The 13,143-nt window shown below is 59.6% G+C and overlaps 1 protein-coding gene across 5 annotated transcripts in view; it reads left to right on the forward strand.

Annotated features, from left to right (window-relative positions):
• The window catches only part of NOL4L (nucleolar protein 4 like), a 50,645-nt gene that overhangs the window by 27,312 nt on the left and 10,190 nt on the right, over positions 1 to 13,143 (forward strand). For 2 of the 5 annotated variants that reach the window (XM_048962659.1, XM_048962660.1), the window contains exon 5: positions 8,738 to 8,879. In XM_048962659.1, coding sequence (XP_048818616.1) covers positions 8,738 to 8,879 — 142 coding nt within the window. Of the gene's footprint in view, positions 1 to 3,274; positions 3,500 to 3,656; positions 3,679 to 3,732; positions 3,896 to 8,737; positions 8,880 to 13,143 lie in introns of those variants that run through there. The other 3 variants (XM_048962661.1, XM_048962664.1, XM_048962663.1) reach the window with 3 other exon arrangements.

The following is a 13,143-nucleotide window of genomic DNA, read 5'->3' on the forward strand; positions in this document are numbered from 1 at the left end:
CCTTTAAGAAGGGGCTAATACCTCAGAGAGACTTCTGAGGTCTCGCACACTAATAAAGCTCTTCAAGAGCTTGGATGGCAACTACTTTGAGAGCGTGAACTGTTATTAATGATTTCCGTTGCTGCAGAAAATGAAGCTGTGTGGTTCAGCGTTGTAACCTTGAGTTGCGTTCTTGCTTTTGTTCCTGCTCCTGTTCTACCTGCTCAGGCAGGCGTGCGCCTCGCTGGGGTGCCGTGCTGCAGGGCTGGGGATGGGCGCGTGCATCTCCCAGCAAATGCTGGCACTCACAGGGATGGATGCTGGAAACACGGTGTGGCTTGAGAATGGCAAAAGATGGGCTTTGTGTTGGTTATGGTGTAGCGTTGGTTAAAATGGCTCAGTTCTGGTGTGGTGGCTAGGAGAAAAGCTGTGAGTCTTTGTCAACCTATGGCACAGTGCAGAGGTGCTGAGGGGCGGTGCTCCAGCAGAAGCTGGAGGGGGTGGGATATGGATCCTGTATGGGGATGGAATATGGATCCTGTGTGGGGGTGAAATGTGGATCCTATGTGGGGATGGAATATGGATCCTGTGTGGGGGTGAAATATGGATCCCTGGTACTGGCATCCAGCTCTCCCCTGGGCTCCCGAGGAAGGCACGTTCCACCTGCAGAAGCAGCTCTTTCCTGCTGCTTTGCTGGGACTGGGGCACCCTGAGGTGTGCTGTATTTCCCTTCCACCTCTTGGCCTTCGCCCTTGAAGAAGGAAAAAAAAAAAAGAGCACTTCTATTTGTGCATATGCCAAATGCCAACAGCTGTTGCTTCTGCAGAAGGAGTGACCACGAGAAAGGGGAGCACAGCCCTCAGCCCACGCAGATCTGCTCTGTAACAAAGCTTCCCAAGCCCCTTCTCCCCATTTCTTCCTGACTCTGCTCTGAATGCCAGGGAACTAAAACACAATGCAGGCAGAAGTCACACCTCCCCTCATGCCGTGGGGCTGTGACCCTGCCCCTTGCTGTCCTGCTTTCCTTACAGGCATCACTTGGCAAAGCTTTGCATTTTTAATGCTCATCACCCAGTAGGGTTTGGTGGTCACGGAGCGGTAGGTGCAGGAGGTGCTATTTGTTGTTTAACCCACTTCCAGAGGCACAAGAACATCAAGTAACCGTGCACAAGGTCACCCCTGAGTCAGTGTCTCCTTCAGCATGAGAGCCAGATCCCACGTCACGCAGTCCTCTGCACATCTCTGTGCTCACACTCACCAACAGTGTTCCTACAGGCAGAACCCCTGGGTCTGAGAGCAGCCCGGTGCTGCCTGCGTGCCCTGGGAAGCACTGGAGGACGAGGTCGGGTGCTGCCAGCAGCCCCTCGTGGCGTGGTGCTGGGTGTGCAGGAGGCAGCCCTGCGGGCAAGGCTCGGTTCTGTGTGGGCAGGCAGGCAGGGAGCCGCAGGGATGTGTGTGCCCACAGGGAAGGGTTTGCAAGGTTCAGAGGTAATGAACGCGCCGAGGGAAGGAAGCGACTTATAAATAATATATTTGATGTGTTTTATATATAATATAATAGCAGTAGTACCGGTTTATTATGTTTTTTTTTTTTAAAGCACAGTTCTGTAAGGCACTTACCCTATTCTTGACAACTTGATAAATGATCATTACGGATCCTATACCTAATTGCCAGTTATTTCCCCCTCCACGGTTTGAACCCGAAGGATCCCCCCCAGAAGGGCGCTCCAGTTGCCGTTTTTCAGAGCCCTCCCTCCCACAGGAGCCCCATTTCCGTGCCCAGCCTCGCTGTGCTGGCCTGGCGGCCGCAGGCACTGCCACAAACAATGGCATTTCTGTCGGGCTCGTGACCCCGCTTGTGCGGCGGTGACCCCACCGGGGTCGGGTCCCGCAGCCGGCACTGGAAGGGTTCCTGCCTGCAGCCCTGCCTGCTCCTCCACCCTCTCTTCCCGAATGGATGCGTCTGTTCCACGCTAAGTTTGCCGATGCAAAATTTAGGTTAATCCATTTCCAAAGTGGATTAACCTAGCCCACACAAAGGCACTTAGTATAAAATAAGTGTCCACATGGTGAGGCAACACAGCGGCCGCGTCAGGCTTGCGCCCTCGCTGCTGTGTGCCCGGTGCAGGGGGCTGGCTCTGCCGCGTGGTCTAGCTCGAAGCAAAGGGAGCGTGAGGAATAAACAAAGCCCAGCAATGGGAAGGGGTTAAAACCCTTCCGAGGTCCACCGCAAGTCTCCTGTTCACCTTAAATGGTCAGGATTTTATTTTAGCTTCAGGGAGGAGCGGCAGCCATCGAGCTGGAAGCGAGCGCAGCCGCTGCCCTCCCACTGCAGGGACCCCGGGGCTCCACTGCTGCCCTTCAGCTCGAGCTAGGGAAGGGTGAGCCATGAGTGCCCACGGTGCCCATTCAGGCCCCCACCCCACGGGGCTCAGCACAGCGCTCCCTGACCTTCTCCTCCCAGCAGTGCTGTGGTTAACGCACATGGCAATTGGACATGGGCACCAGCAAGCAATAACCAGGGATGTGCAGTTCCCATCCTTGGCGGTGGTGAAGGCCCTACTGCCGGGCTTATTTCATCAAAATTCCCCTTATAGCCATCAAGGACTGGAGGCACAGAGCAGGTTGGGGATGGAGGGGCACTGAGGTGCGATGTCCAGGAGCAGGTCAGCAAGCACTGCCCCACCGGGCAGCCCCAGGAGCAGCTGCAGAAAACGGCTGAGCCCTGCGCAGAGCTGTGTTGTTCACGGAGTGGGTGCTCTCCCTCTGCTCTCCCACCGGAGCGAGGAGGGGATGCGTGTGAAACAAAAGGATGCAGCCGACGTGTGGCCTGGGCACCGTGCGCCCACCGCGCCCGCAGCCGGGCGGAGGTGAGGAGCCGGACCCGATCCCGGGGTCCCGCTCCCGGGGTCTCGCTGTTCGCCAGCCCACAGCTCCGGGACCGAGCTGGGCCGGGGCAGCGGGACACGGCCGAGGCGAGGCGAGCCGGGCGCGGCGCACCCCCGGGGCCGTGCCCTGCCGGGGGAGCCCGGGCGGGGTGCAGTCGCGGCGGTGCCGAGCCGTACCGAGCCGCGCCGTGCATTCTCGCCGCTCTCCAGCAGGCGCCCGGCCCTGGACATTGTCTCTTCCTCCCGGAGGAAGGGCCCTCCCCGGCCCTCCACAATGTGCTCTTCCAGGCGCGGCTCCCCGCGCCCCCCGCCGCGCCCGGCCCGGTGCGCCCGCCCCCCGCGGCCCCGCTCCCCTTCCCCCGCCGCCGCCTCCGCCCCCTCCGCCCGCGGCCGGGCCCCGCTCGCCCCCCTCCGCCTCCCCGGCCCCCCCCGGGAGCCGGGAGTGACGCGCTCCGCAGCGCCGGCCCCTCTCCCCGGGCAGCAGCTGGTTGTCAGCCTCTCCGGAGCGCCGCCAGCCCGGGCCCCCTCCCTCCGTCCCTTCCGTCCCTCCGTCCCTTCGCCGCTCCCCGCCCCGCGCTCCGAGCCGCGCCGCCGGGCTGGCGCAAGCCGGCAGGGCCCGGGCCCCGCTCCAGGTAGGCTCCGGCTGCGGCTCCGGTGGGGGCGGCGGTGCGGGGGATGCGCGGGGGCGGCGGGGCGGTGCGGGGCGGTGCGGGGCGGGGGCCGTTCCCCAACTCCGGGGCCGCCGGCGGGGGGAGGGAGCGGCCGCTTCCCCGGGAAGTTGCGGCTCGGCGGGGCTGCGGGAAGGGTTAAGGTTAGCGCGTCCTTCCCCGCGCCCGGCGCGGCTCCCCCTTCCCCGGAAGAGCACAAAAGCCCACAAGAAAGTGGGAGGAGGCGGCGGCGGGAGCGCTCCGGCCCCATTAATTCCCGGGCACCGGCCCCGCGCCGACGCCGCCATCGCCGCGTCGCTCCCCCGGCCCCGGCACCGGCCCCGGGCGGGGATTGCGCTGGAAATAGCTTCCTCCCTCGAGGTAAAGCCCTACTTACGTGTCAATCCCCGCCGCACGCCGAAGCCCGGCTGCCAGCGGCGGGGCCGTGCGCGGGGCCGGCGGAGGATTTGCGCCGGGAGCGGCCGGGAGCATCGGGCGGAGGGCGGCGGGACCGGGCCGGGCCGGGAGAACGCGGGGAGCCGCTCCGCGCGGCCCCGGGTCCCGCGCTGAAGTGGCGGGGCCGCGTCCCGCTGCCGGCGGCCGCTGTCCGCCCGTGCCCGCCGGACCCGGTTGCTGGCCGGCACCGCGGCGGAAGCGTCGACCGGCATGCAAAGCGAACGCGTGTTCGGCGTGGGGAGAGCTCGGTGCGGCGGGCGTGCGGGGCAGGGAGCGGGTAGGGGCAGGGCAAGGTAAGGGCAGGGGCAGAGCAGGGGCAGAGCAGGGGCAGAGCCCCGCGGACGCTCTGCTCTCCTCTCCCTCCCGCGCCCGGCCCCACGTTCAGCACCTCCCCGCTGAACAGCAGGAGCCGGGAGAGCCCGCGACCCCCGCCCTGCCCGTGCGTTCGGTGGGTGATGCGCCCGGAGGAAGGCAGCTCAGATGTGTGTGTGTGTGTGCGCGCAGAGGTGATGGTCCTCCCTTCCTCTTCCATTTGTTGTTCACGTTGCAGATTAACTCTTCCAGTCAGTGTTTTGGGAAGTAGCAAAGTGCTCGTTCAAATCAGCAGAAATGTCAGTCAGTGAGGATGTACGTACTTGACAAAGAGCGCCCGGGATGTTTGGTTGGTGCGTACATTGGTGGTCACAGATCGCTGCCCCTCAGCCGTGTTCCCTCACACCGAGCGATTCCCAGAGCAGCAAGCACCGTGCTCATCATGGCTGTGGTACCAATCCTTGACCAGGAGCGTTTATCTTCAATTAGTAAGCCTTTCTCTGTGCTGAACTGGTTAAGTTAGGGTCAAATCTGGTTCAGTACCTTCTTGGCATGTTCAGAGGGCTGGGTTTAAACAGTGGCTGAGATGAGACGAGGCCACCTTCCTACTGGCCTCTCTCTAATGGCTCTGTCCCAATGACTCCTTCCCAGTGGCTGTTTACCAATGGCTCCTTCCAGCATGAGCTGCTGTGCCTGGGATCCCCGGGCTGTGCATCATCTTTGTTGCTCCTAAAACAACTGCTGCTGAGGGATACACACTGCTCAGCTCCTGTTCCGCTGCACCAGGAAAGTCCGGCTGTGGTGTGACAGGGTGTGTTTTCAAATAAAAGACTTCAGAAAGAGAAGAGAAAATAAACTGTGTTGACAACTGGAGCCTGGAATACGTAGCGTAAGGCACGGAGTGTCAGTGATGGGAGAGATGTTTGCAAGGCAGTCGCTGAGAAATTGAGCCAAGCTGTAAAGTAAGCAGGTTACCGATAGCCCTGCATGCATGGCTGAGGTGTGGTCACTGGAGCAGCTCCCCTGCCCCGTGCTTGCCCAGCAGTGCTGCAGGAGCTGCCCTGCTGCAGGTGAACCCCACAGCCCGCGTCCCATTGCTGGAGCCGCTGTGTGTGGGATGGGCAGAGAGCTCTGTGGCTGGGAGAAGAGCTTCCCAGTTAGGAGGGGAGCTGAGGGGTTGGGCAGAGGTGCGTGCAGACGGCTCTTGAAGATGCGTGGTGCTTGGTGGGACAAAACACCAAGCGTTCACTCTGCACATGTGAGCGCCTGCCTTTGCCAGTACAAAAACATTGGCTGTGAGCGTCTGTAAAGCAGCTGTGAATATTGGACTGTAGATAAGAAGAGGAGCGAGGACGTTGTTTTTCCAAACCCGGCGGTGCCTGCAGCCCTGGCTTTTGGGTGTGGTTTGTGAGCGCACCCGCAGGATCTGACTTCCCTTTAGCAGAAGAGCTGCACGCACGCTGCCTGACCCTTGATCGCTCGGTGCCTTCGTCGCTGGAAACAAAGCGATGGGACCTGGCTGCAGGCTGGGGAGATCCCCGTGCAGAGCTGGGGACGGCAGGAAGGAAGCAGGCAGCGGCTGCGGGGCCCCGGGCTGGAGGCGCAGGGTGGGCACTGCCACCTCCCTCTGTGCCACGCGTGGCGTGGGGCTGGGGCCGGTCCTGAGACAGGCGATGGTAATGGATTGTGCTCTGTTTTCTAATGAAAGTTTCATTTGAAGTTTGTTTACAGGAAAGAAGAAATTAGCAGAGAGAATTCTCCTGAGAACCCAGAGAGGAAAAAGAATGAGCTGCCTGACTTGCAAGCCAAAAGAGGGTGGAAGGGTAGATTAGATTTACCGTATTGCTCTGAGTCGTGGCCGTTGTTCACAAATTCTTCCTTGTTCTCCCGGTCGCTGAGGTTCGGTGTTCAGCCCCGTTGGTGGCATGTGGGGACAACTGGGGGCTGCCCATCTGACCAAGCAGTCGGTCCCACTGCTGCATTGGTAGCTTCGGGGCCAGGGCTGTGTGTGCCCAGGGTCCTGCTGGTAGAGGAGGCAGTGCCAGGTGTCCCAGAGCTCTGCTATGTGTCCCCCCCCGGGTGTCCCAGGGAGGCGGCATGCTGGTGGCCGGGGTGGGCACAGGGCAGCGGGGCTGCTGGGGCTCAGTGGAGTGCCAGGACGCAAGCAGTGCTTCTGTTGGTTGTCAGGGAAGGGGCACGGAGGGACAAGGAGCTCCCACGGCTTGGTGCCAAACAGAGAGACTGCTCTGGTGGCTCAGTCCCCCACTGCATCCCTGCGGTGTTAGCTGTGTGTTGCAATCCCCTGCAGCGTGCTTGCACAGGGTGGGCTCTGCCTCCAGACCCACACGCTGTTGGAGAGGTTTGTCCTGTTGGCACTTTGGGTGAGGATGGCCTTGGCTGCACAGCAAAAGATGGCACTGGGGACACGGGGATGGCGTGGCCCGGCCCCACGCTGGCAGCCTGTTTCCTGCTGGGGGCTGGAGTGTGGACTTGGGAACGTGCAACATCTGTGTTTGACCTGAGTCACATTTACGGTTTCTGGCTTGAGTATTTCTAATAATAGGCCGACGTTGTTGCACCTCAAGAGAATGGTACACTTTTGTAAAGCCCTTTCCGCTGCATGTGCGTGCGAGGCATCTTTCGTGCCTCTGATTTTCCAGCCTGCACGAGTGCCTCTGGGTCGGGGTCTGGGTGCCGAGGCTGTGCCTTGTGCAGGAGTTGTGCCTGAGCCAAACCCTTTGGAAAGCTGCCTGGGGCTCCCACCTGCCAGGTGAAGGCTGTGGGCAGCCAGGACCTTGGCATTTGCATTTGTCTCTTAAGCTCTGACAGTAATCTTGGGTAAGCCTCGTGAAGGAGGCCAGATATTAGGATGGCTGGCTCCCTGTGACTGTGTGCAATGGAGACTATATATAGTGTGTGGTGGGGAGACCTGTGCTGTCCTCTCCTGTACGTGCACAATGGGATTTGTGGGGAGGCAGCGCCGCTCTTGGCTGGCATAGCAGCCGGGTGTGCTGGCAGCGCTGTTCCCCAATGCCCCTCATGCTCCCAGTTCCCCAATGCCCCCTGCCCTGCTTGAGCTCAGCCATGGGTGCCTGAGCCATAAATTCCAGGAAGATCCTGGGAGGTGGGGAGCGCCATTGCCCTGGGCCTGCAGATGTGTGTGTGGGGACAGGGAGAGGAGGAAAAGCCCCAACCTGTCCTGAAAGACGTTCGTTTATTCACCATAAAATCTGTCAGCCAGAGGCAGCCAGACAGGGCAGCTTTTACGAGGCACAGCCGTACGTTGGAGAGGCTTTTGCCAATTGCTCCTCACACGGAAAAGGAGCGGGCGGTGTATGTAATCTCAGGACGAGGGGAAGGAAAGAAAAGAAGCTGAGCATTTACAAGCCTGAGAAATGCTTCAATCAAAGGAAAGCACATCTGAAGGCCCTTCTGGAGGGCATTTTTTTGTGTCCCCCGCCGCCCCGCAGTTCTGGATGCGGCCTCTATCCGTTATTTTGGGGGAGCGGTCAGGGAGAGGAAGGCAGATAAAGGGACCGCCGACGGGACCGTGTTAATTTGGGGCAGCATCTGCTTCCTGCAGAGCGGGCGCTGGGGGGGGTGAGGGGAGCACCGGGCCCCTCCTCTCATTCAGGATCCCGGCCTCGCCGGTGGTGGTTTTGAAATCCTGCGGCTGACCTTTCCGGCTCTGGAAGCGATCCAAGGGCTGTGTCTCAAAGTGCTCTAAAGGTTAGTGGGAAGGGAGAGAGAGGCAGAGAGAAAATGTCCTTCCAGCTGCAGGAGTGGGAGAGAGGAATGCAATCTATGCTGCGGGGCCCTGGGGCTGCCTGGGCTCCATTGCCCCGCTCGGTGCCCCCCCGGCATAGGATGAGCACAGCTGCCACACTGGCAGCCCCTATGGCAGCACGACGTGGGCAGCCCCAGACCCCAGAGCTGACCCCAGCCCCTTCCATGGGGTCTTCCTGTAGCACCGGGCAGTTGGAGCCTGTGGGATCTGATCTCATCATCCCCATTTGCTCCCCACCAGCGCAGCTCCGTCAGCGTTCCCTTGATGCAGGAGGTGGTTTGGTCTTAGAAGGGTCTGAACTGTTTGTAGGGCCGTTTGAGCGGAGCTGCGCCCTATCTCCACTCCCACGTGCCGCTCACTTGCCAGAAACACGCTAGTGTGGATGGAGATTAAAGGGTAAACTCCAGGGCTCAGCCATCCGCTCCTACAGGATGCGAGCTCTTTCTAATTGTCCTCAATTAGAGACAGTGCCATTGCTCAGGCACGTCTTCAGGCAGGAAGCGGCGCTGGGGCGTTCTCCTGGGAGCCACCTCACCCGGGCTGCTTGCGGGCTCCTGGGCTGCAGGAGCTGCGTGTCCTGGGGAAGGCTGCGGTGGGGAGATGGCAGAGCGAGAGGATGGAGGGAGGAAGAGAGCTCTGTGCCTTAACCGTTTCCTGCTTGCCTTCAGGATGAGACATCGGTGAGCAGCGAGGACTTTGATATGAATGACTCCACATGGATCTCAGCTGACCAGCACCTGAACTCCAGCCTGAGCCCCAGCCAGGACGAGAGCATGCGCAGCCCGCAGAACCTTCACGGCCAGGAGGATGGTGAGTGCCTGCAGCCACGGGAAGAGCGCGGCGCCTTGTGCTCGGGGTGTTTTTGTGGCTCATTAAACATTAACCAGTCCCTTCTGATCGGGTGTCCCACCTGTAGGATGGATTTCATATCAGCACGGGCTTCGAAGCCTTCCCGGTCAGCCTGCAGGCTGCCGGTGGCCAGGCCCTGCCCAGCTCTGGGCTGAGGGTTCTCATGGGGGACACGGTCACAGCCCCCCAGGTCCTGAGAGGGCAGTGGATTGGGGTCCCCGGGAGCAGCCCAGAGAGCCCCGTGGCTCCTTGCCGCGGGAAGGAGAGCAGCCTCTTGCAAGAGGATCCGTGCTCAAAAAGCTGCACCTGAGGCAGCACATGAGAAAAATGCACTGGGATCATGGAACGGACGTGAGGTGTCTCATGGCTTTGGGCAGGTGGCTGGAGCCCATATGTGGGCTGGGAGGGAGGGGGCCTTTGGTAAGGAGACGTGCTGTGTGTCTTCTGTGAAGCTAGTTTAAAAAATTGCTCGAGTAAATAAGTGGCAGAAGTACGGGCTCAGGTCGGAGTTCATCTTTGTGATGCTTGCAAGGGTTCAGTGCTTGGGCTGCTCCTTGGCTTGTGCTCATCCACAGCCCAGATGCTGGGGAGAGAGCGGGCAGGGAGTGAGGAGCAGCGCTGAGAAGGGGCCAGGAGACCCCTAGGAAGGAGGGGCTTCTGCAGCCCAGCATCTCCCAGGGGTGGCTTTGTGCAGCCGTGGGACAGGGATGCTCCGTTCATTAGCTTGGAGCCAACTGTGGCATTGCCAGGTCTCTGTATCCCCAAACTTTGCTGTTCTCCTGCCAGGACATTTCAGGCTTGCGGCTTATCTCTCGCTGATGAATTCCCAAGTCTTGTTTACAATCTAGAATGACATGGATTGGATCCTTTTACTCAACACTATTATTCTACACGACAGTAATTTAATAAGGGACTCACGTATGTAAGCAAATCAAGATGTTCTCACTCAAGCTGAGTCCTCTCTCCCTCTTTCTGCCCTCTTAGGAAATGCGTCCAATTTTTTGTGCCCTGTGATTTTTGTTTGGAGGCAGGTGTCCTCTTTGGGGCCCTTCTTGGCTCTTTCAGTTTCTTTTGTAAGGCTCAGCAGTGAGTAACAAAGTACAAACAGCTCCTTCGTTTTGGTGAGGAGTGCACGTGAAGTTGCAACTGACAGAGCAAAATGGGAGGAATCAAAGAGAGAGCAAGCTGAGTTGGGTGTTAGTAACAGAACTCCCCCAGGAGAAGCCCAGCACTGGGATTTCCATCAGACTGCTCTGTTTCAGGGGCTGTGGGACAAGGAGCCCAGCCCCATCACTGCTGTGTACCCAGCACTGGAGCTGTGAGCTCAGGGCAGTGCAGGGGTGCGGGGCCTCTGGTGATCTCTTCATTTAACCCACCCTGCTGTGGGGCTTCAGCAAACGTGTTTTGCCTTGTTTGTGCCAACTCACAAAGGCTATCCCAGGGAAGACTCCTAAAAAGACAGATGGCAGGGACTGAAACTTGTGGACTGCACCACAGAGGGCACAAGCAGGGCGGCATGAGGGCTCCACTCGGTGTCCTGGTCTCCATCCTCTGCAAATCCTTCTCTGAGCTGCTCCCATCCGCTGTTGTTTAATGGGAAGGATGCCTGGAGCGTATTTTCTGTGACGGGCTTCCTAAGAGGCAGACTTGTAATGAAGAGGTGCCTGTTTGGACAGCGGTATCATCTGACACGCGTGGTTAAAAGAAGTCCTGTTTGAAGTGCTGAAGCACAACTGCATGTCTTCCAGGGGGCTGCAAGGGGTGAGTGTTCTCATATGACACATGAGCACAGCAGCATGGAACAGAAAGGTGGGAGAGCAGGAAGCCGTTGTCCCATGCTTTGAAGCACAGGTATCTGCTGCATCTTCAGCGAGCTGAAAAGCAGCTCAGATGGAAGCCAGCACCTCATTTTGTCTCTGTGCCCAGAAACCTTGGCCCCATGTAACCATGCTGCAAACAGCGTCAGCCTCTGGAACGTGAAACAGCACAGGGTGCAAATGAGAACTGTTGGCTGCAGGAGGTGAGGGACAGCAGGAGGCACTGCTGGGAGGAATGTCTGCAGCAGAGATGGGGCTCGTGTTGGCTTGGTGTCACTGCAGGCTGCAGGGGAGTGGGGACACATTGCAGGATTCATGGGTGCATTGCAGGATGGAGAGATCTTTGCAGGACACAAGGACACACAGATGCACGGAGGGACGCTGGGACACAGCAGGATGCAAGGATGCACAGCAGGATGCAGGGATGCAGGGACACGTGGAAGGATGCAGGGACAAAGAATCCATCCCCAAGCAGCAACGCTGACACAGGCGCACGCTTGCTTCTTCCATTTTCCTTTGTTACTCATCCTGCGGGCCCCAGCACGGAAAATGTGAAGCTCCCTGCAACATCCCTTCCCTATAGGATGTTACTCACAGCGTTTGTGCCCCGCAGGAAGCCAGTGGATACCCAGAGCAGCAGCAAGATCAACACAAACTTTCTGCTGCTGAAGCTGAGCCATTGTGCAGGAGGACATCCTGGGGGGATGCGTCTGTGGGATCCAGCACACATTCAGAGCAAAACACCCCAAAATCTGTGGCATCAAACTGACTCCATCCCCAGTGTGCCACTGGGCATTGCCAGCCCCAAGATGGCTTCACTTGGAGCCACAGCAGCTGGGCTCGGGGCTGCCTTCCCATGGCTCAGGGTCGGGTCACTCCCAGCAAGATTCCTGTGCCTGTCCTCCATGCTGTGTCCCCGCTGATCCCGGTCTGCCTGGATCCGCTGCAGCCGCTAATCCAGACCTTGGAGAAAGGACTTTCTTAACCTACTTAATGATGAAGGCACGCTCGTCAGGCTGCCCCTTGTCCAGGACATCTCCTGAGGGCCAGGAGGAGCCACAGGGACGTGCGCATGGCATACTTTGAGGTCATCTCAGGAACTGTGGGCATCCCAGCACCAAGTCATCACACGGCTTCTGTTGGCTCTCTTGGCTGAGAGAAGGGCTCCCGATCAATTCCCACCACCCCAACACCTTGGTGCTGCAGGCAGGACGAGGCCAAGCCAAACGCCTGCAGCTGTGCCAGGGAAGATGCCCATGGCCGTGCCCCGTGCTGTGCGGCCGCGAGCCGCTCGCTCTGATGGCAGGAGATGGCACCAGGGGGTACCGCCGGGCCGGGGGGGCTGGGCGCACAGCACTGCCTTGTCCCAGCAGAGCGTTGTGCCCGGCTGTGCCAGGTGTCGGCTTGTCGGGGACTGCGGCCGGAGGCCGGGACCCGGGAGGATGGGAGGAGGATGGAGGCTTCGTCTGGGATGTAAGGAGGTTTGAGTGAATGAAGGGAGGCAGGAAATACAGCGCCTTCAGTGGAGGCGGGCCAGGCCTGCTGCTCCTCATCCCCCATCAGTGTTCCTTTTTTCCTTTTTTTGTGTGTCATGGAGGAAATGGGCCGGGCAGGACCTGCAGGGAGCAGGCGTCCCTCTGCACCCCAGCCCCCAGGCCCTGCGTGCCGCCTGCGTGTGCCTCCACCAGGAGCCATCCCCACCTGGTCTCTCTAATTTGTATTAAGTGTCCCTTCCTCGCAGGCTCTCCTCCTCCCCTCCTTCCCCCTTCTCGTCTCTTTTGTGAGTGAATAATTTATGGCACTTTTCATCTTCCTGGCTGTTGTTACACTCAGATGTCTGCGGGATGCTTTGAACACTTCTGACACTCGCTTGCAGGCTGGATGCGGAGCTGCAGCCCACAGCAGAGCGCTGGGCACTCCAGCCTGACCGGCCACAGGCACGGCCGTGTGGGCACTGTGGGCACAGCTGGGACACGGTGTGGCCTCGGCTTAGGTCTGATGCTCTGGTCTGACTGTGAGGGCAGTGAGCCCTGGCCGAGCCCTGTCCCCTTGTCCATCCCTGTCTCCATACCCGTCCCATCCTGGCCCAGGGCTCGGCGGCCCCTGCCCGGCCGTGGCAGCGCAGGGCTGCGGCGAGGTTTCCGTGGGCTGCTGGCTCTTACATAAGCTCATTGTTTTCCGAGTCAAAAGAGGTTTTGTCCTGGCTCTGGAGATGTGACAGGAGGAGGAACAATTTGCCCCATTCATCTTTAATTCTGCCTTTGGACAGTGGCGTGGTGGCCCTCGCTGACATAGATGTTAAACCCAACCACTTCCCTGCCGTAAAATCTCCCGGGGAGCAGGTGTTGGAAATCTCCCCTTCCCCTCCTGATCTCTGCAAATCCAGTGTCACAGAAATCAAGGATAAT

The sequence above is a fragment of the Lagopus muta genome, chromosome 16 (assembly GCF_023343835.1).
Source record: "Lagopus muta isolate bLagMut1 chromosome 16, bLagMut1 primary, whole genome shotgun sequence".
Classification (NCBI taxonomy): Eukaryota; Metazoa; Chordata; class Aves; order Galliformes; family Phasianidae; genus Lagopus; species Lagopus muta.